The sequence below is a fragment of the Leptosomus discolor genome, chromosome 7 (genome assembly GCF_034619465.1).
Source record: "Leptosomus discolor isolate bLepDis1 chromosome 7, bLepDis1.hap2, whole genome shotgun sequence".
NCBI lineage: Eukaryota > Metazoa > Chordata > Aves > Leptosomiformes > Leptosomidae > Leptosomus > Leptosomus discolor.
Genome location: NC_141397.1, coordinates 23,852,831 through 23,876,440, shown reverse-complemented (window position 1 = coordinate 23,876,440; position 23,610 = coordinate 23,852,831). Strand labels below are relative to the sequence as shown.

The window sequence follows — 23,610 nt, the reverse complement described above, 5'->3', positions numbered from 1 at the left end:
CAATCCTCATGCAATATGTTCCCTCTTCTCTGCTGAAGGCTCAGATATTGCCACAGCTGCACAGCCTTTCTCCATCTTTGTGATACCTGTACTGCATGCCCAGGTTGGCTTCACTGGAGCTCAGCAGAACAGCTGCTTTGACATTCTGGGCTGAGAGAAATGCAGCAGCAGTGCTCCGTGTGCACTGGGAGTTTCTTGGTGGGGCTTCATGCCCCTAGGAGCCTTGCTAAAACATACATGCCCAGCTGCAGTGTTGCGACTCTTGTCATCTCGTGGACCAATTCATCCCTCACGTGACTTGATGTCTCTGTGTGTGCCTCTAACGCAATCCAATGCTGCAGTGCCGTCCCCAGTGACTCAGTATACTTGTTTCTCCAGGGGTAAGAGAGCTTTCAAGCAGGCAGGAAACTAAAGCCGCTTGAGGTCTCAAATCAGCATGACCACTTGACTGGGTAGGTAACTCTAAGCACTTGACCAGTCCTCTGCAAGTCATGCTGCAAATGTATTCATCTACCTTGCTCAACTGGGGGCTTAATACCCTTGAATTTCATGTGAAAAACACGAATGGCAGCCACCTGAAAAAGGATCAGCCATAGAAGTGCTGAAATTTGAAGAAGTTCCTAACACAGAATTCAGGCTTCATGATCTGCTTTCTGCTAAGGTCACATACCTGGGCAGTGTCATATTAGAACCCTCTCTCTGCTGTGAACCCCTTTAACTTCAGCAGCAGCTCTGAGTCATCAACTGGAAATAAACCCTGCTCTCTGGGGGCATCTCTCCCAGCCCTGGTATCAAGATGAGCTCTTCCAACTGTGGGCCTTGTTCTTCATTAGGGTCCATTTTCAGCCCCAGTCTGTGCCCGGGAAGCCACCCAGACCCAGTGCCCTGCGTGGCTGGAGTGCCTTGCCCTGTGGCAGCAGGGACATCTCCAGCCCTGTGTGCCGTCCCGGTGCTCCGAGCCAGCCCACGCAAGAGCAGGGCAAGTCTAAGCTGCTACTGTTGGCTCAGGTGGAAAGCTGAGTTGCAGAGTATCAGACAGGCCACAAGAGACCATAAGTATTTAAAAAGCCCTTGGAAATCAGCTACCAGGTCTTTTATTTTCAGCAGGAAGAGAAATATATGCAGTTATCTTCTTCCTCCTCTCTTATCAACAGCCTGACACAAGGATGCCTACTTGTGCCACGCCTGACTCAGAGGTGGAGAAGATCTAGTCCAAACACATATAGTAACTGGCAACAGCGTGAGCTGGCTTACTTCTTACCTCTGCAGCCCCCTCAGTTTTCCCCTTCCTTTTATGATTTCCTAGAAATGGGAAGCAGCCTCAGCCGCAGCTTAGTGCCCACTGGAAGTCTGCAAGTCTCAGGCCCCGAATAACTTTCCTGATGGGCAAAGATACAGGACGGTCTTCAGCTCCCCTGCCCTTTCCCTAGATTTTTTCATCTGACCCCTCTGCAGCAGCAAAGTCATCAAAGAAAATGAGGCAATGGGAACTAATTTAAATCATGAGTTGATTAGGAAGTTTAGCAGTGATAAATAATTTGACAGGGGGAACAATTTGATTGGATTTAAAATTCTGCACTATAATGGGCTGGGGTGGGTGGGGGTGTGTGTGTGTGTGTGTAATAATTACACCTGAATGCTGGGGAAGTAGCCAAGCAAGGAGAGAAAGTCTAGCACAGCCACAGGTATTTCTGCTTCCCATGTCTGCAGTGAGGTGCTTGCAAGGGGAAGCCTGTTCAGCTGCTCATGCAGAGCACACATGTGCTGCAACTCACTGCTACTTTGACAAGGAGGTCGTCTTGCAGAAAGGAGGGAGCACACATCACACTGAGTGCACACCGCAATCGCACCTCTGCATTTTCCATCCAGCTCTTGAAACATTCCACGTATATTGACTAAATGCTACAATGTTCCTGATGTCTTTCTTTCTGCTTAAGAACTAAATAGTTGGAGAAAACAAGTTTGCCTTTCTAGTCAGCTCAAAATACTCTGTCATTTCTGGGAGAAAACCCCAGCCTGTACTAACTCTCAGGCTCCAAAATATAACAAAATAAGTTAGCTCATGGTGAGCACTATTTTGAACTGACTAGTTCATTATCTCCTTGCCTAGGGCAGAGGATTGACGAAAGGAAGAAAAGATCCAGGTATTTTCTGGATTCTTCCTTGGGATACACTACAACTTTAATTAAACATGCTGCCTGGGAAGATGGCTGAAGTGCAAAGGCTCAAAGAGAGCTGTGCACATTAGTCTACATATTGATTTCTCTGTCTTGATTTGGAACAGTAAACTGGAATTATATTTAGTTAGTTAGTTTAAGGATAAATTCAGGATGGTGCCTCCTATCCAGAAAAAAAAACCCACTGCTGAAGAAATGTTGAGCACTCACTGTCCGTAAGCCACAGTGAGCGATTCAGGTGCTGGGAGAAGTGGTGCTGGCCCACAAGTAGCCCCTGCATCACCAAGCAACTGTTGGCAAGGCTGCAAGATGAGGCTCTGCCCTTCCTTCCCTTCCCAGAATGTACATCCAGCTCCATCTACATAGCCCTCTCCTGCTCCTCAGTGCCATTTACAGCTGGAGTCAAGGCCTTATGTCCACGTGTAGTCTAAGCTGTCCTTTCAGAGGTTGGTTACTGCAAAGAAACCAACACCAGGCTCTGGGATAAACCAGCCATTTTTTGAGATGGCACCTGTGCTGCAAGGAGCACCCAGTGATTTCGTTTCAGTGCAACTCCCCACTTGAGTCATGTACAATATATGTATTTTGTTAATTTTTGTTGATTTGGGGATCATCTTCTTCACTTATAATAAACATGGTACTTCTGGGTAGTACAAGCCTCCATCTGGGAATGGCGAACGGGCAGCACAGTCCTGCTTACCTTGAGTGCTGGTTTAATAAAGCCAACAGCACTTTTACCCAAAAGACCCCTAATGAAATTAAATAAACATATATAAGGCAACAAATGCTATTTTTTTTCTTTCAAGAACGTTGAATGCATTTCTGATTCCTTAGTCCCTCAAAAAGTTTTCAGTGATTTCTGTCTTAAATCTGCTTTGCTGCTATCATTTGTTTCTTCATAGATAATGCAAACAGTCACAAGTCCTCTCTACTGGGGCAGGATTGCTGGCAACCTTCCAGGGCATTCAGGAAGTGATGCTGATTCCTAGATTGATCCCTTCTGCTTTTATACTTCAATAAAGTTTGCTCCCTGTGGGCAGTAGTGATTATGTTTGCAATAAGAATGCTCGTTGCATTGGTTCTTCCTTTTCCTAGGAATGTATGCATTAGTGGCCATAGATGTGCAATGCATACATGCAAATCGCTCCACGTCATGAGGAGGCAGTTGCATTCACAAGCCCTCCCATCCCTTGAGGCTTACTGGTTCCACATCCAGCAGAACATTGCTATCACAGAAGGTCCCAAGGTTGTTCCTGAAGCAAGACCAGTCCAATGGAGGTTTAAAATGTAGGAACTAATATGCTGAGCTCACTTCTCTTCTCATGAGGTATCATAAGTGAGTGCAGCACTGGATTGTATTCACTTGCTTGGTTTGGCAAGTAAGCTATAGGTATTTAATCTGCTGGATCTTCACAAGCTCAGGAGTTCCATTCACATTCAGCTCACTGTACTAAACATGCTAGGAGGACACAAACTATGTGACCTAAGGCCAAATCTAGGAGACATGGCTACTGAAGACTGTTCCCCACTGTCATGGATGCTTGTGTATACTGATGAGGGCTCCAGAAAGGGCTGTCTTCTTAAGGCCATGCCAGCAAGTGGATGACCAATACCTCCAAAGAAGCAACAGTGGTATTAGGACTGGTAAATTCCTAACACAAGCATTAATGTTATACACTATATCCAAATTATCAACAGATCTGCTATACTGGGATGTCTTACAAAAACTGGCCTTCTTACAGATACAGATACAGACTGCTGCTTAGTTGGTTCATTATTAGCAGCTTAGTGAAGGTGCATTCAGTCACTCAGGTGGCAGTAGGTTACCTAGCATTTAGTGTTTAAATAATTACAAAATCACAAGTTCTTGACTGCAAATATGTGCCACAGAAGGTGCCACAGGTTGTAAAAGGGAAGAATGGGGGGAAATCTCAGTTCAGTAAAATGTGACCTTCCAGGAACAGAATTTGTCTTGCATCTTACTCAGTACAGTATTTCCACTTGATTTGCTTTTCTCTTTTTTTTTTTTTTACACTACTTAAGACGAAGAAATGGCATGTACTCATCTTTGAGGTATCAGATTATCCACAAGAAGATTTAAGCTAACAGAGCCTTTTATACTCCATCAGGCAAAGCTATTCCAGTGCAATATTGCTCCTCTCTGTTCTGTAAGTCAACAGCAACCAAATACAATGTATTCTCTACTGTCTTTTCAAAACACAGACGTAATTGATGCTATTTACTTGAGACAACAAAGAGTGAAAATAAAAAGAAGCAGACAAAATTCTTGCATTAGGTAAATTGGCTCAGGCTGCAAGTTTTAAAGCCTTTTAGTGTCCCGGGTCACTCAGTTAATAAATACCATACTGGACCACATTAGAAACAGGGAACTAATACAAAACTGAGCAAAGTTTGGGTTCAGACTCTCAAAGACACTTAATTCAGCCTCCAGAGTTCAATTCTGATAAGCTCAGCCAAGAAAGGGTTAACTGGCTGAAGTGTTATGGAGCAACATAAAAAGCTCTGTTCATAACAAGCTCTTTGTGTGATACAGACAGCTTTAGTTTGGTGTGGGGCACAGAGGATGCTGCAAGATGGTGGGAATAGAGTTTGGAAAAGTTCAGGACTGAAGAGTCAAATTCTTCGCTTGGGATATGACTCCAATTTGTGTCAAAACCCCTTTAAAGTGGTAGAGCCATAGGAGATCAGTAACAGACCACATAGCTTAAACTATAGTTTGAGTTGAATTTTGGGGAGGAAAGTCAAGGAGCAAAGAGAAAAGAGTTCTTATTTCATGGGAATGTATTCCTCTATTTCTCCGTAACTGCTGCCTGCAAAGAGGCTCTTCTCTTTTCTAGACAGATACCTGCTACTTTGCTGAGCATACAGGTATTAAAGGCCCCTCTACACTTTCCCATCTGTCTCCAACCTTTGAACAAAGCTTCACATCACAACGTGCATTAAAAGTGGAATAAATACCACACAATAAAGTGTTCAAATGATACATCTGAGTGACTGTAAAAGCAGTGTCATCATCTTTAACCTATTAAACCCAGGAGGTCTCAAAAGGTACAGTGAAGAATGCTACTTCTAGCTCTCCCATACCACATCAGTGCTTGCCCTTCATCCTCTGCATTGTTGAGGTAAGAGCAAGTAAGATAAATCTGTTTTGGTTTGTCCACAGGACAATTACATAAGCCTTAGGTGAAGCATGCAGAAACCACCCATTTTATTTAACAATTTGTAAAGTGGTTAGATCTAGAAGAAATAGGACAGCTTAGATCATGTTTCTGGATGGCCTGGGCACGATTTTGCAGCCTCCACTGGGATAACAGCTCAGTTGCTGGTTGTGTAATTCATTTTTATCCTGCCCAGCTGCATGCAAAGGTTAAAAAAGATATAATTAGTCTCCTTCCCTGTTCCCACCTCTGGCCCACACAAACCCTGTCTCTTATTCAACCTGTCATTGCTAGCAGTATTATCCAGGTCTCCTGAAAAGAGACAGCAATGAAAAAAATTATGGTAATTTAATTCAGAATGATCTTTCCTTTGTAGTTTGCACATTACTTTTGCAGATACATCTATTAATAACCTGTAGGAATCAGCTTCTATTTACGTAGCACTTCTCTTCCCAAAGGGTCTCTGAGTCCTTTGCTAACCTTAGGGTTCATTTAATTCTTCCCTGACAAGTAAGGCTCAGTTTCACCTTTATGGCAAACTTAAGGCAAAGGATGGGGAGAGAGGAATACTGAGCTGACACACTCTGCAGAGCCTCCAGTTCCCAAAGTGGGCTGCAAGTGTCCAGCAGAAGGCCTCCTGACCCACGCAGGCATTGTTACTCCAGTGCTGAGGCTCACTTTGTCCTTCTCTCCCTGCTTTCCTTCTGGCTGTACCGAAGGAGCTCCAGCAATCAAGGAGGTTCACACTGTTCCTGTGTGGTGATGCTCATAGTTCCCACTCCATCAGCACTAAGCAATGTCTATGGTGTTAAATGAATTATTTATTCAATTTAATTAAGAAGTACTGGAAACCTCTGGGAATGCTGGGGAGAGAAATCCTGCATGACTGTTACTGTTATTTCTCTACAGTTGTTTTGGACTACAGAGGCACCTACAGGCATCACCAAGGCTAGTTCTCATTTGCTAGATGCTGTAGCAGTATCCACTGTGTTGTAGCTCTGTATTATCCAGTTAAAGGACAGAAGACAATAGGCACAGATTGAAATACAGAACATTCTATTAAAATATGGGTGGTCAAAGACTGGCACAGGTTGCCCATAGAAGTTGCAGTCTCCATCCTTGGAGATATTCAAAACCTGACCAGACATGGCCCTGAACAACCTGCTCAGATTAGAGCAGGAGGGTTGGACAAAGTGGTCCAATGGTCCCTTCTAACTCGAGCTCTTTTGTGCTTCTGTACACTTACACAGAGCAAAATGCAGGACGTATTCCCAGGTGCTTGCAGTCACAGGTCGAATTTGGAGGAAACAGTGGCAGAGTGAAGCACCCTGTTCTGTCCAGTTACCAGACAGGCTGATCAAAGAATTAGGATTCACTCCAGGGCCTATTCTGATGGCCCAACCACTAGACCAAGTTGGGGATGGAATATGGAGGACTGGGAACGGCCTCCCGTTCAGAGCTCAGTTGTTACAATGGGCTTCAACATTGCTCAGTGCATGTCTGTGTCTGGCTGATACGGAAAACTCAATGGGAAAATGAAAGATAAGTTTTCATGTGAACATAGTAATACCTATATATAATATAGATAGATACGTGTGTATACATATATATGGGGTCATCCTGTCTCAGGTATAGGCTTTCAACTCTTGGAATAGTTTTGTGGACTACCTATATATAAGAGCATTGCCAAAGTTATCATCTGTAAGTTCTTCTAGGGCCTTTTGAAACTTCTTTGCAGTGAGCTGAATGGACCCAGGTGCAGTAATACCACAGGCATACCATTTATGCAAACGATTGTCTTCAGTGCTGAGCTCCTGGAGCTGTTCACTCAGCGCTGACAGTGCCTGTGGGACTCAGGAGAAAATACTTTCTATGCAGCAAATACTTTTTCAATGGATTTGACTTCAAAAGCAGTTTCTAGTAGCTGAAAAACCTGACCCAAAAATTACTACTGAAGCCAGAGAGATCACCATTATTTCAGCAGGTGCCTGGCCATATTGCAACCAAATTTATGATCTCAAGTCTCTTCACTCTTATGTGTCTTAATCAGAAGTAACTCCATCAAAATCAACAGGATGATGTTGATGTAAACCCTGTATTCAGAGGAAAACCTGGCCTTGTGGATGAATTGTTTAGCATTCATATCCATACCTCTTTGTAGCCCTGGCACATTGGAAATGGTATGGAGGGCTAGAAGAATCTGACCATCTGTGAGTGACTAGGAACAAAATCTCTACAAATGATTTTTCTAACAATGCTAATAAGCAGAGCAGTGTTAGGTGTGTAAAGGGGCCAAAGGTCTGGTCTGCAAAGTTGCCACAAAATGTAGCTTTGCTGAGATCAAACCATTCTGTGACAACTTGCCACTTTCCAGTTCAGTTTTCAATGACGTAACCCTCTCACCCTTTTAGTTTTGTTGTGATCTTGTAGAAATGCTTAGTTTAATAAAATACAACCTCTTTTGATGTTATTGCTTGATATTGGCTTTTGCATGTATTATCTTCTGTACCTTGTGTTAAACAATATTAGATAACATATAAACATAATACTGCAGATATGTGACATTTGAGACATTAGTTTGATGAAAATAAGCAAAATTAATCAAGATAGTACAAGATAGTACAGTTGGCACAAAGTAGGTTTTGTTATTGACATGTTAGTAGTAACCAACTCTTTAAAATCCATACAATAATAGCTTGGAAACAAATTTCTTTAGAATTTTAATTTCCTGAGGAATTTCACTTTTCAGTTCTACTTCAGAATGATTTTATATTCATTTATTTAATGTCAGGACTGCCTGTGGAAGAGGCCTCAGTCCAAACCAGTTCTGATTATAGTAAATAAGAATTTTCACAAAAGAATTTCCACTGCCTTGAAACTGGTTTTGGACTTTGCCTTGAAGATATCGTTTTCAAGCACACCTCAAGCTCCCAGTTCTGCTCTTGTGTCAAATTTCCTTCCAGTACAAAGGACTGTGACAAGGCCATCCATGTCAGTTAAGCCTCAGATTCAAGTTACGTGGACAATTTTGCTTAAATGGTATAATTTGATTTTACCACTGGGGAAATCTTTATAGTGTATCATGTCAATATTTGATGCTAAAGACACTATTTTGAATAACAAAATAATGCTAAATAATTAACCATATTCATCCTCACTAATCAGCAGAGCCTCAGTGAGTTCTGTTCATTAAACTCATTTTTGTTCCTTATATGTGTGTTCAAGAGTATAAAATTGTGCAACAAAAATAGCATCAGCATTTGTAAAATCTCTAGAGAAAACCAGCTACCGGTGTACTTGACAACAGGGAGAACAGCTGGAAAGTCTAATACCCACCTCCTCCAACCACATAAAACCCAAAAATTCTGGCAGACTGAGTAAGGCTTATGCTCCATACTTCCTCCTAATTTTGTGCCTATAACATGATTTTCTCTGTAAGAACACAAATATCTTGATTTTCACATGTGACACTAAGCTCTGTATTTCCTCTTACGCAGTTACCAGTTTAACAAGCAACTACCTTTCACTCAACATTTCTGTGGCTTCCTCCTTGTCACCGCTGACGTACCAAATCTGTCTTCCCATTTGTAGGCTAGAAGCATGGAGAATAGCAGTGAGATAAAAATGTCCCTAAACTGAAACTGTGCTACTTGTCTCCTGGGACCAGCCATCCAGTATGTCCATTTAAGCCGAGTTGCTGGCAGAAAGTGAAAAGAAACTCTACCAGTCATTTTACATAGTGAGAGACATCTAACTTGGAGCCCCAGTTACACTGTTTCAGGACAGGTAGACAGCAGTCATAGGAGGACTGGGACTACCGGTTCATATACTGCAGGCAGAAAACCCATGCTGCCTGGGGAAACTTCTGTAACCTCTACGCGTGTGAGCCCAGGTCCAGCCTTCTGAGCAAGGATTTGACATCAGCATAGTAGAAAACGAAAACTGTACATGGATGATAACAGGCAAAAGTAGAAAACAGAGACGAAAGTCCAAGATCAAAGATTTTTTTAAAAAAGTTACATTGTTATATTGTACGTATTACATTATATATTACATGGCTCTATACACAAAACTTAAGGCTCTGACATCCATTCAACGATACCTCAAAAGCCATGATCAGTGGATTAGTCTCTAGCACTTTGTAGCACATAGAAGCCATCTGTTCAACTGTAGGCAGGAATATGTGCATCAGCAGACATCAGCGTGAAGAGATAGAAACCAGAATCAAACGGCGAAAGAATGAACAAAAGGTAACAGAAAGGAAATTGAAGAACTTCTAAACCAGGATATTCAGATAATCCTGAATCAGATTTCTGAGCAAACTGCTTCCCTGTGCTGAGAGGGGAAGATACTCCTTTCTCTTCCGGCACTGTATTTGTACATATTTAGCAAAGCTGGGAAAACAGATTCTGATCTAACCTGATGCTTCCAGACATTATTGATCTGGCATGAGGAATAAAATGTAGCCAGTGAGTATTTTACAGTGGGGTGAAAGCTAATTCGGTATTCAGATATGCAGACAATACAATAGAAATAATATTCTCAGAAGGCATTAGGCTAATTAAAGTATTATAAACTATCAGATTTTCCTCTTTATTTGAGTGGTCCACTGGTGTCAGCATCCCTGACTGTCACTGCACATGGAAATCCCATAGAGACTAATTAAATTTTCCTGACTTGCAGTAAGAATACAGGGAATTATTTTTAAATCCTATTTTTACCTCTATGGTTTTACCTAGCTACGACGGACAAGGTGTGACCAAACACACAAACGTGCCTATGTCACCTTCTCATAACTGAGTCTTCCTCTAGGGTTTGAGGCATGTGTACCAGAGCCTGGAAACCAGGGGACCATGGCATTTCTACCAGCACAGTCTGTTGACTGCAGCAAGATTAGTTTGGATAGGCTATAGTGTATGGGTATAGGTGAGAAGAGAAACAATGCCTCCATTCATAGCTAGAACTCGAGAAGAGAAGCCTGAATATGGTTATGACAGATCACCACCCATCAGTCTTTCTGAGATGACAAAAGGCAATTGTCAGCTCTGAGTGCTTTACAGTGACATAGTAAAAAGGCACAAGGACAAATGCAATGATGTGGGTGACGGATTCACAGATAATATTAGAAACAGGAGCATTTGACGTGACGGTTTGAGCAAGAAAGCCCACAGACTAATTTAAGACACACATCTTAGGGCTGATATGTGTCCCTCTTTAATTTGCAGAATCAAGCCAAGACATAGGAAAAATCCAGGCACACCTTCTAAACCTGGTCAGTTCAGTGAAGAACCAGGCACATAATATCAGAGCCTATTTCCCTACTTGTTTCGTAATTATTAGTTCATGGGAAGAGTAGGTAATGCTGAATGAATATTGATCTTTTAGACAGCAAGCTGTTTGTACTGCATGTATTTTCTAAGCATCTACTTCTGCTTCAGAACATTGGGAAAATTTGCATGAAAATAGAAAATCTTTATTTCTGAAGAGCCCGTGTTCCTCCGCTACTTGCTCAACACATCAGTTTAGAGGCTGAAACCTGCATTTGTTCTTACTTGTGTACCCCCGCATTAAGGACTCAGTCCTTGATATCATACAGAATAGCATTTATGAGTGCAATGGTCCTGCTGAAAGCAATCAGTTGCCTTGTTTATGTGCTGACTTTCCTGGATTAGAACAAGAGTGCTTTAGAAGTTTAGAACTGACGCTCTGACTCCCTCAACTTCCATGAAGATACTCCAGCTTAGCAATGGTGTAACAGAGATGTCTAAGCAGTAGTCTTGGGTTTTGAGTCCCTAATTATGGCTCAGACAATTGTTGCAATGTCATACTGATTGTGGCCATTGCTGGGAAAATAAGTAGTGTGAACTAGCGAGTTCCCTAGAAACAAAGAACATTTTCTTTTCTTTTAAATCTGGTTCCTATCTAACCCAGAAACAGCTGACAGTTTTTTGAATCTGCCAATTGAACCTCAAGACTGTCTGCTGTTTTGCAATTACAATGCTGGATTCATGAGTGGAATGGGAAATGTAACCACCTTAGGTCTCTTGACACCTTAGGGCTGCTTCCCAGCTGAAGGAATGGGTGGGCATCAGGCTAGCTGCGTCTGCTTGGATGACTCAGCCCCACTCACTGACACCGCTGGAAAGAGTTAATGCGGTTCTGCTGACTCACAGAGGCAGATGAATCTCTTTTCCCATTTTGAGACACACCAGAAGTGTCTCATCGGAGAAGAGACAGCAGGCAAGGGCTCCCAAACAAGGGCATACATTTGACTAGTATGCAGACCACCACAAGTGGTACCTGAGTGCTGCTTGGGAACTCAAGGGTCTCTGCTTCTGCACACCAACAGCTACAGCAGCTCTGGGAGCCCCAGTCTAAGGTGTTGATGCACAGCCTGGAGGCAGGGAGGAGTTCAGTTTTTACTGCTGATTTTACTGATGATATTGATACTGCTGTGCTTTAAATGTCACTGATTTGTTTCATGCAGCATCTCCAAAGTGTCACAGTTCGTCTCAGCTTGCTCTGCCAAAACTCCTAGCCAAGGCCTGTCTGTCTTCCCTATTGTAATCTCGTTTCTGGATACAGCACCTGGAACTGCCTCAGGTTCATTCATTTGGACACATCACTAAGTTTTCCACAGTTCTCTGTCATTTCTCCTCTTCCACTGTTCCAAATGCAAACTCCTTGTTCTCACTTCCAAAGCCCTTTACAATTCAATCCTGCCTCATAGCAGTTCTGGTATTTGTTATCCTTTCACCCACCCTCACTTTGTCAATTGTAGCCTCCATTTCTGCTTCTCGACTCTACACTTCCCTTTATGACTGGGAACAAAAACCTGCAGTGAAACCAGTAACGTCCCTGCTGTAGACTCCTCTACAATGTCTCTATCATGCATCACATAGCATTGACGAACCAGCTAATAACAGCTAGGCAGAGGATCGTCAGGGCTGCAGGCTGTCTAAGGAACTGCACACAGGATCTGTATCACACTCTCCCCTTTGAACTCTGATTCTCATCCACTTGTTTTCTGTAAAAGTCCTTTAGGATACAGACTGTCATCAACAACGTCTGTGTTTGTGTGTCTTCTATGCAGGATGGCAAAACAACTCTTAAATGACCTGTGAACCAGCTTGTCTTCCTCTCCCGTGGAACAGGATTGCTTCACAGTCCGAGTGTCTCGCAACTTCCCAGTGAAGCAGGATTTTACATTTTATAGCTGGGTTTTAAAGCCACACTGGAAACTCAGGGGAGTGCCAAACCCATGTCTGTTTAGTGCAGACTAATACCAGACTTCTGAACCTGTCTCCCTTTTCTATACAGAGATAAATAACAGTAAAGGCAAGCCCTAGGGCCATGTTCAGAACAGGCTGGGAAACACTCAAAGTATTTGCAGAACTAAATGCTTTCCAGGGAGCTATTTTTCTACGTATTGTTGTACTAAACGTTTAGAATTTCCAAAGACAAACTCATAAGACAGTCATTAAGGAATGTTATTTTATGTACAAATATTTTGCAGAACAATTTAATATGTAATCACACAAAATGTTTTCACATTCCTAGTACCTCCACAGCATGGGCATTAAACAACTACTGCTTTAGCTGATATCTCTTTTCCTTCAAGAATGGCTGTGACATGTCAGGGCTTGCCCAGAACGCCAGGGATCATTCAGATGTTCAGAACATCTGTGCTTCATGAACACACAAAGCTTGACACCTAACAATGGCCTTTAGCAACCTGATAGAAAGTAGTCCCAAGTCCTGCAATGCATATATTCTGGTGGGAACAAAGGTGTTCTATTGCCCTTTAACCCTATCTGAGGTTTTTAAAAATTACTCAGATTGCTGGTTTCTCAATTCTGCCTGCACAGACCATTTAATTCGGATTTGTTATCTTTATCAACACGTCAGATCCTAAATTTGCCAGTTTCAGCCAAGCTCCAACACTGGATAGGTTTACTGGTGAAATAAATATGAGGCAAAATAGATTATAGTTACAGTCAGGCTCCTGGCCAGTAAAATATAAAATAAGCAAGCATGGTAGTTACAAGATGAAATAAATACAGTCCAGGGCTGAATCTTGCCCAAGCTTTCTAAGTTTGATTGGGAGGAAATGTCACATGGTGCGGGTCTTACTCAACTTGCAAGTGGGAACCTAGGCAAGAACATGAATCCAGCCTTCCTAGAACACTGCTTCAGGTCAAGACCCATCCTAAAAACTTAATTGTATAAATGGATACATGAAAGTACTGAATTTGTCACTCTTTGTAGGCCAACTAGATCTAACCAACTGGTATTACAGTTTTTTTATATTTTGCAATTACTTCAAGCCAGTCTGGTCTTGTTCTAAGATCACCTTCAGCTGTGGAGGCACAAAGTTTGTTCTTTGGACTTCTTCTCTCTTACACCTGTTCCCACAGATTCTTCTTTTTCCGTTGTTTCTTTTTGATCTTTGTCTAAAAGCCTCAACCTATATAAAGCATCCTATGAAAAAAAAAAGCTCTGAAAGTCTATTAATACATTCCATTTAGCATTCTCTGCATGTATTTCACACATCTTTAGATTTGAAACAGTCTTTTTAGCCTGTGCTAGCACAACACACAGTGTAACAGAGTCCTAGACATGAGCGCCTAAATACTCTTCAGAGCTCCCAGAGCCCTCATCCTCCAGGCCCTCCATCTTACTGGTACCACCTAATGCTCTGAGCAATGTTTTCCTGATTTCTAGCAACCATATTTGCAGCTGGATTAACTTTGTAGTAATTGCCATAGATAACTCTCCTTCAGTACTTCTTTTGGATTCCTGATGGCAGTTGCTTTCTCTTAGTTCACATGCCATCAGCTGTGTGGTTTGCAGACCATGGGAGCCCCACTAGAGCCCATCTTGACATGCAGTGGCTAAATAGCCCTAGCCCGGCCCTTGCTGCTCAAACCCTCTCACCTTCCCTGCTGCCTTGCCTCACTCCCTCAGCTATGCAGGTACAGCTTTTTGCAGGAGTGTGGGGTGATCTGGATAAAGGGTTAAAGATTGGAATTAAGGTTGGACTGAAAATGTTTACAATATTTCTATAATTTAATTAAAAAGGGCATATATATAAAAGATATTTTAAAATAGCAGTCATCTGCCCCAGCTCTTAGACATGGGTCATTTTATGGCTTCAGGGACATCTGTTTGTATAACTGAGAGGGTGGTAGATAGAAATGCTTGTCAAATGATGAGCTTAGTGTCTTTGCTGAGCTAGGTGTGTTGACTTCTTTGGAGAGATTATGCCCTTGTTCTCAGCCTGCTTGCCAACTGGCTGTTCCCTTTGTCTGGGCTTCTGATATTCATATAAAGAGTGGTACAAAACCCTGGCTTGTTCCGTGCAGTGCGTGATCTCTGTTCTCTGCAGATAAATCTTTCTGACATGATGTAGCAGTAGCAAGCCGCTTAGTCCAACCGGCTTCTATTATCCGTTTCAGAAGCTTCAGTGGCCTTTAAGTGTTTCATCACAAACAATTTCTGACAAATCCACAAGAATACCAAGCAAGGAGGAGGAGAGTGAAGGTTGTGATCACTGCGCTCACAATCAAAGCAACATGTCAGTGGGCAGTATGAAACATCCCTTAGCTCCTTCCTCAACCAGGAAACCACTGATTATCAATGACTCTTCAAAGAGCATATTCTACAGCCATCATAGGCTCAGCTCACTTCCTTAACCTTACTCTGAGATTTTCCCCCCACATCAGCTGTGAAACCATTAGCCAACCAGGCCTTCTAAATCATATCACAGAAACATTTTTCCTCAGCTGGGAGTAAGTATCTCTCTCAGAACAGTCCCCAGGATGATTGGATCCTACTTCTTTCACAGAACTGAAACTGCTCTTTTCTGAGAGGAGTCAAGTACCAACTTCTTTCTCCTGACCCTGCCTCCCTCTTCAGCTGTTGACTGAAATTCTCTTTATTTACCTGGCACTTTTACAGAGATGGGTAATGCAATGCTGTATTTACTTGCTCCTAACATCTTTTTTCCTGTAATTGACAGTAGGTGCTTTTCCACAGAAAAACATCTCTGTGAAGTTATAGCTGGGTATCCAGCCCCTTACTCTGCTACTTTCCCATCTTCTCTCCCACATGCAACTCCTTTCAGAAATGACAACCTCAAAAGCATGTCCTCCGTCAAGAAAAGTTCCACAGTTATTTCCTTTCCTCAGTGCAGATCAACTTAAGTTTGCCGAATTGAGAAATGCTGCCTAAGGCTCACAAGCTTTTGACTTGAACGCAATTATGGATTTCCTTCTGGAATTTGTGCCTGCTTAGGGTCAGTTTCCACTACCTGCAATGAGATTTCAGGCTCTAAAACAGCACCCTCATGAGATGCAATTTTAATGGCAGTTGGGCAGAAATACTTACTCTTGATTTCATCTTGAAGTATTTCACAACATAATACTTCAAGACTTAATAAAAGTGTTTAGTTAAAATGTCATTAAAACAACTCACAAAGATTCTGATTGTCCTTTAACATTAGTCTTCATCCTCCCAACAGCTCTGCAGTCTGTCTTGTGAAACACCTACTGTCTTGCTACCTCATTATTCCCTTCTAAAATTTTATCATTATAGCCCACTTGACACCTCCTCTACCACACTGACAAATGCTACTGTGACCTATGGTGCATATTATAGTTCTAGTTATAGCTATAGAATCAAACCTGGAAAATCTACATCCTGATCTGCCCAGGACCTATAGGTCACCTTTGGCTGGCCCCTGATTTCTTTATGCTTCAGCCTCCCCAGCCATAAAACTTTGTTCTGTGAGATTTATGTCTGAAAAGCACAGAACAGAGCTATATATTAATTATACTTACAAAGAGTTTTCAAGTGTGCTGCAATCTCTTTGAATAACTGAATCCATGCAGAGATTAATTATATCTGATAGACCTATAAATGAAATATCTGTAAAGGGCCCTGCTGGACAGTGGCTATCAACCAATGATCTAACATACTTTCTGCTTCTTCTACCCACTCGCTCAATTATTCCTTGATCAAGAGGAATAGATATGAGGCACTCATGCATCTCCAACCTGAAGTAAATTGCCCTCTTTTAGTTCTTTGCTATGGCAGTCAAAATAATGCTAAACATGTTTAACCTTTCTTTGGTAGGTTATCCTTCCTTGCAGGAAAAGAAGCTTAGCTTGACTCTCCCTCCCCAAACTTCTTCACAAATACCCTTGACTGCATTCAGCTGGGTGCTGGGAGTTGAGACCAAAAGAACTGAAGCTCTGCCTGAGAACATTTGCCACCCACATACTGCAACAGTGTTCAGGAGCTAAATCTTATTTATGAGGCTTAGTTTCATTTCCAGTCCTTTGTGCCAAAATCCCAATGCAATGTAATTGGTGCACGAGTGGTCATACAGTTTTGGCATTATTTGCTATACACTAGCCCTCTCTTAATCTGATTTTGGGTCTACAGACATACTACAATAGAAAAACTTAGAATCATAGAATCGTTTAGGTTAGAAATGACCTTTAAGATCATCAAGTTCACTACAGGCACACAAATGCGTGGGACTGTGGATATGACAAACGACATCAGGAGATGCATGTAGAGACACATTCAAGGGACAATAAAAAGTATCAGAGAACACTTAAATAAGAGACATTGAAATAGCACTGAAAAATGTATTAACTGTATTGTAACATCTGAGCAAAACCCCAGAACTGGAACCAGACAGCTTGCTTTGAACACTTCATCAGGCATGTTTCTCTGTAATAAGCCAAACTAAAAACCTAGCCAAACTATAGGCATCTAGTAGACAATACCCTTTGGGCTAATTTGGGACTGAACACAAGTCCATTTTGGTGTTCAGGTCTCTTTTGAATAGAGGACAAGCAACTCTGGCTTTTGTCATGATACATTGAGGCACAGAATCATTTAGGTTGGGTTTTGAAAGAAAATCGATTCACTACCTTCATTCATGTTGAATTATAGCAAATATAAAGTTTACTTACTCTCTACCCTCATTCACTACTCTCACTCATCTGAAAGACTTGAGAGTGATAATACAGTAACTTGTTCTCCAAGTGAGAACATGTCCACGTGTCGCTTTGATGTGGGCCCATGTCTGACATGGGACCAATGCCGACCTGAAAGGAGCACCTTAAAGAGTTCAGTTTTATCGTTTACATAAATTGTCCCATATATACTTGGGAAAGCCTACGTTTTGTATTCATGTCTCCCTTTTGCATCTCTATTTGTCAAAAAAGGGGCTGCAAAGGCAAAGAAGAGTCTCAGTTCTGGATGCCTGCCAGGAAAACGTAACTCTATCCCACCCTCTGCCCAAGGTAAAGGCTAGGAAATGTCCATCATTTGCGTCATCCAGTTCTGTCCCTCTCCGAGGCTCCAAGTGTCAAACTGCAACACAGCAAGCCTCACCCTGTGCCAAGCCCAACACTACAGCCAGCACAGGGGCATCAAACAAGCGCGAGTATCTAGCTTCATTATAAACTATCACGCTTATAAAGCAGCCTTTCGAAAAACGCAGCCAAGTCTCACAGCCACCACACTTGGTAGCTTTGTGCTCCTTGTAACAAGCTTAAACCTTTGCTAGAGGGACCGACTGCGCCCGCCTGTGGGATGCCTGCCCCAGGCCAGGCTGCGGACGCCCGGAGCGGAGTCCGGACTTGCAGAGCAGCAGCCGCTGCGCCCCATCGACGCTTTGAACTCCCTTCCTCCGCGTCGCCCCCGTCCCTTTCCCCTCCTATAAAGCCGAGGTATGTGCAGTTCGTTCCTCGAGGCTCTTCCCCCATCTGCGCCCCTCACCCCAGCCCGAGGCGGCGGCGGGAGGGCGCTGCCCGCAGCCACCTTCCTTCCCTCGCCCCTGCGCCCCGAGGAGGGAGAGAGGCGACTGCCACGGCAGCCCCCGCGGCGGCGGAGCTGGGAGGCTTCGGCTTTCCCCCGCGGAGGACGGGGAGGGGGGAACCCCGCGGCGGCGGGGGCGCTCGGCCGGCACCTCGGGGCGCGGCAGCGGGGCCGGCCCGGCGCACGGCTCCTCCCGCCGGGGCGCTGCCGGGCCGGGCCGGCCGGGGGCGGAGGAGGCGGGGAAGGGGGGAGCCGCTGCCGTCACCGAGGCTCCCGGCTCGTTCGCCTCGCCGCCGCGGCAGCCCCAGCCCCGCTCCCACCCCCTCGCCTGCCCCCACCCTCCTTCCCTTTCTCTCGCTTTCTCGGCGAGAGCAGTGTGCCTCCCTTCCCAGATGGCAGCCGGCAGCGCCATGCAGCCTCCCGTTCCTCCTCCTCTCCCTCCTCTCCGGCTCTAAGTTAATGCCATGCTGCCGCTGCTCCTCCCGGCACTGCTGGCCGCCTGCCTGCCGCCCTGCCAGGGCTGGAGCCCCTCGGCGGCTGCCAGCGGGCAGGAGGAGCAGGAGCAAGAGCTCTTCTTGCCGCCTGTCAACTCCTCCTCCCGCTCCTTGGCCAGCCTCGAGATGGACCTCGACGGGGCAGCAAGCAAGGAGGACGGCAGCACCGCCAGCCCGGGCACGCCGGCTGCCCCTAGCCAAGAGCCTTTCCCTTCCGCTCCCACCTCCTCTGGGCAGCAGCAGCAACAGCAGCAGCAGCGTCCCCAGCCGCAGGGGCAGCCGCAGCCCGCCGAGGACCCGCACTGCAATATCAGCGTGCAGCGGCAGATGCTGAGCTCGCTGCTGGTGCGCTGGAGCCGCCCGCTGGGTATCCAGTGCGACCTCCTGCTCTTCTCCACCAACAGCCACGGGCGGGCCTTCTTCTCCGCCGCCTTCCACCGCGTGGGGCCGCCGCTGCTCATCGAGCACCTGGGGCTGGCGGCCGGCGGCGCCCAGCAGGACTTGCGCCTCTGCGTGGGCTGCAGCTGGGTGCGGGGCCGGCGGATCGGGCGGCTGCGGGGCGCCGCGCCCCAGCCCGCCGCCGCCGCCGCTGCCTCTTCCTCTTCCTCCTCCTCCTCGCTCTCCTACCCGCCGGCGGCGGAGCCCGGCCAGTACTGGCTGCAAGGGGAGCCGCTGAATTTCTGCTGCCTGGATTTCAGCCTGGAGGAGCTGAAGGGGGAGCCGGGCTGGCGGATGAACCGCAAGCCCATCGAGTCTACCTTGGTGGCTTGTTTCATGACTTTGGTCATCATCGTGTGGAGCGTGGCCGCCCTCATCTGGCCGGTGCCCATCATCGCCGGCTTCCTGCCCAACGGCATGGAGCAGCGCCGCAGCACCGCCGCCGGCGCCGCGGGCGCCGCCAAGTAGCCTCTCCCGGTGACACCCCCCCCCCACCCCCCTCCCCTTTCTCGTCGTCGTGTGGTGTGGAGGGACGCGGGGCGGCCGCCTCTCGCCGGGCCGGACTCTGTCGTGGGTTTCGTGTTTAAAGCGTGTCGCAGGTGGGCGGCGGGAGGCCGCGGGGTGCGGGCGGCCGTGGGCGCCGGAGCCGCCTGAGGGCCGGCCCGGCCTTCCCTGAGGGGAGCAGCTCCGCCGCCACCCGCCCCGGCGGCGACCGAGTCCTGTGTGCTCGTTTTATACCTTTAATACCCGTTTTAAACGAACGTTTTAGTAAAAAAGAAGAAAACAAAGAAAAAGGCCCCCCCATCAACGCAGGAAATAAAGGACCCTCTTATTCAACTGCATTTGTTGTAGTCGGAGTAGCTTTTTTGTTTATTAATACAGTTTGAGCAGGTTTTTTCTTTATTTACAGAAAGGGAAGTCTCTTTTTGGCAAGCTCGAGAACTGAAGCGATATATATATTGTTATTGCTGAAGCTGAACTTTACAAACCTTTTACACTGTATTTCCCAGTTGAGATAGCGTGTATTTATTATTGTAGCTCTGCGTTATTTGGCTTTTAATACAGAAGTTTTCTTTCTGGAGCCACCGTAGCCTTTTGTTGGTCTGTTTCCGCCAGAGTGGAACGGAGGGTTTGGCTGGCTTCCCCGTCTGCCAACCGACTGCAAAGCTTCTCTTTCCCCATGAGATGGTGTTACCAGGGTTGTTGGTGGAAAAAGGGGAGTCCCAAACCCTTTCTGGATGGTGTTTGCCCTATCCGTACAGTAGATTTAGTCTATATGCCTACACCAAGGTTGGGTGGGGTGGGATGGGGAGCATGTCTGCGCCAGAGATCCTACAAGGCAATTTACTTCCCACAGCTCCACAGACTATGGCTTTCTCCTCGGTTTGAGGTCGGGTTAAGATGTGAAGATGAGGCCCGCTGTTTGAGGTGTGTTAAAAGCAGCATGGGGGCAAGTCTCTTGACTTCCACAGAGTGCATTCCTCAAAACCAGCTCAGATGCAGTGTATTTTTTGGAGGCATGGTAATATCATACCTCTTTGACAGCGACCAGTCTGCGGGGTTGCTTACAGAATGGCTGTGGGGTGGAGAGAAGGCAGGAGCTGCCAGTCCAGAACTAGATCATGGCTGCTGCTGTGCAAGCATGCAAAGAAGAAAGATTTGCAAGATTTCTTCTTTCTTGTTTGAGCAGGCAGTTGCATGGCCTGAAATGTCATTTGTTGTATACTTCCAACTGTTTAGCCTTATAAGAAGTTGTTTCATTTGCCTTGGACATCATTAGTCCAACTGTAGTTTCTAAAACCAAAATGTGAGCTAAGTGAGAAAGATTTGCAATAGGGATTCTCGTTCCTTTGTCAACATCAATGTATTCAATTTGTTAGGAACACATGAACTCATTTGGCACTAATTTGGTGTATTTGTAATGTTATTTTCTTCCCTATGGTTTGGTGGAAATGACTGGATGAAAATTCTGGAAGGATTGAATTCTTAGGATTCCTATTTTTTTTTAATTGAGAACAAAATAAAATAAACGCATGCTTTATGTGTATGCTATCTGAAAAAAAAAATGCAGAGAGGAAAGATTGACAAACAGCAGAAATAAATCAAGATTTTGAAATGTTCCACATTACTGGGCTACCTCTACACCCCCTGTTTCTCTTACTGATCTTAATGGGCACGTCACTTGCAAAAACATTGCAGTAGTGTTGTTTTCAGAAAGTAGAGGATCCAGTCACTGAGAAATGTTCATTTGACCAGCTGATCCAAAGGGCACCTTCCCCTGTATACTTAGTTTACAGAGCCCGGCTTTTCTTTCCTTGATGTGAAAAACAGTGTCATTTCCACCTTCTGCAAATTCTTTTGTGTACAGATGTGCGACATGCTAGAGAGCAGTTGTTTGCCTGTAATGCCCCGTGTGACTGAGAAGCCCCTTCATACTGAAAGGCAAGGCTAGCAAGAGAACACGAAGCTTACATTAACACTCTCCCGAAGAGAAATGCTCTTCATATGGAATAAACCTCAGAAGAGTTGCCATGCTAGGAAAGAGTTTCTTCTTTTAAATGAAGATGCATTTAGGCAGAGAGTTTCTCCTTTTGAATGAGATACATTTAGGCAGAGAGTTAACAATTTTTGTGGGCAGTTTTGCTGGCTTCGTAGTGCACAATGAGTAGTACTCGCTGTGATCCAGGGAGCCTGTGCTTAAAGGTTGGAATCTCTTTTTTTGCTTATCCTAGTTTCACCAGTGATGTGCTGCTGTTTTTTTCTGAATTGCATCAACATTAGCAAAAGAATGGTGTTACTGTCTGAAACAGGCAGCTTCAGTTATTAAAGGTTTATGATTTGCAGTTCTTGCAGACAGCTACCAGGTGCTACACCAAAACTGGTACAAAATGGTTTGTTTCTTCTAATGACTACCAATATTGGCTTGAATACAGACTTTGTGAACAAGGCAGTGCCACACTCAGAATATTTTGATGCTTCACTTAAAAGTCATACTTGGGTAAATGTGATAGAAGAGAGGGATTTGCTCATAGTTCTTCTATAAATAGGCGTGTAAGTGGAACTAGTATTAAAAATCTGCTAAAATGTGAAATGTTTAAAACACAGGGATGTCATTAAACAAGTAAACAAACCCCAAAGGCAAATCTTGTCCAGAATCCAAAAAACCTGCAACATTTACAGGGAGTACTGATCTCAGAGACAATGTGCAAAGAGCACTTGTGAGCTAGGAAAGGTGTTTCCCTAGATCACAGTAACCATTTGGGTAAGCATCTTCCCTTTGCAGAGAACAGCCCATGCTTCTGTGCCTTGAAGAGGAATTTAAGACACAGTGGAGGGCACAGAGATTACCTGATGTACAGGGTTTAGCCCGGACCTAACTCTCTGAACCCTCGGGTTTCAGTGAGGTGGCAGCACGGTTTCTTTTGTAAAGAACAGAGAACGGAAATGCATTATGCAGACCGTGAGCTTTCTTCAGTTGCTATTACATCTAACCTTCTAACGGCAATAACCTGCTCACATAGCTGTGGCTGCTACAATAACTTTTAAGTAAGTGATAATTTTGAGTAACAAAAGGTAGACACAGCTTTCACCTGCATCCATGGGAATTTCATCTGAATCAAACCCAGAAGAGTCAAGCCCAGAGCAATGTGGAACGATACATCTGCACACCAGCTAGTTTTAGATTCCAGCTTTAGACACCGAAATGTCTATTTATTTTATTTTTCACCGGCAGTGGAGCTTTATTGTCTCTTTACTAGGGATGATTCTAAGCCATTTTTATTCATTTGGCTTTATTTTTAAAACCAGTTGGTAGCAGGGTCAGCACAAGAGCAGATTAGTCACATATATAATCCTTCATATACTCAGGGAGGGCATGTATATGCATATATATACCTATGTCTATACGTGAAGACTTACTGTGTAGAACAGAAAGTCAAAAGGGAGAAAAATGATGGTGAGAAACAAATAATACTGAACAAGTGATACTGGTTTTCCTTCACTAACTATTTGTTAGGTCGTATTTCCTGGTAAGTTATCCTGACTTTCTTTATGTACATGTGCTTGTTGGAAAGCAGGGGATACCTAGAAACAGAGGTAGTTTCTTGATTTCCATTTTATGTAATTCAACTATATCACAGAGTGTTTTTCGTTGCCAGAACCAGGAACTCTCTCCAGAGAGAGCATTCAGCGTTAGAAGGTACTAGGCTTGTATGCTCATGTTAGACGGGTGCATTTTTGATATATATGCAGACCTCAGAACTGAATCTGTCTCCCTCACGTATTTTCTCAGTTATGTTTTACAGGTGTATTAGAAGCGGAAGCATACAGAAGAGTGTGTAGTTTTAGCACAGGCACAATTTTGCTGTTACTTGGTGTCACATTAATTCCCATAATAAAAATATAAAAATGTAGTAAAGTTTAATAATAATTACATATTATGTAAGCATACTGTTGTTCAATAACTTATCAGTAATCAAGAGCATT

General features: G+C 44.3%; 1 protein-coding gene across 1 annotated transcript; it reads left to right on the top strand.

Annotated features, from left to right (window-relative positions):
- Positions 1-18,657: 18,657 nt before the first annotated feature.
- On the top strand, positions 18,658-19,593 carry TMEM158 (transmembrane protein 158). Its single transcript, XM_086468428.1, has one exon. The coding sequence runs from the start codon at positions 18,658-18,660 to the stop codon at positions 19,591-19,593; it is 936 nt and encodes a 311-aa protein (XP_086324554.1).
- Positions 19,594-23,610: the final 4,017 nt, after the last annotated feature.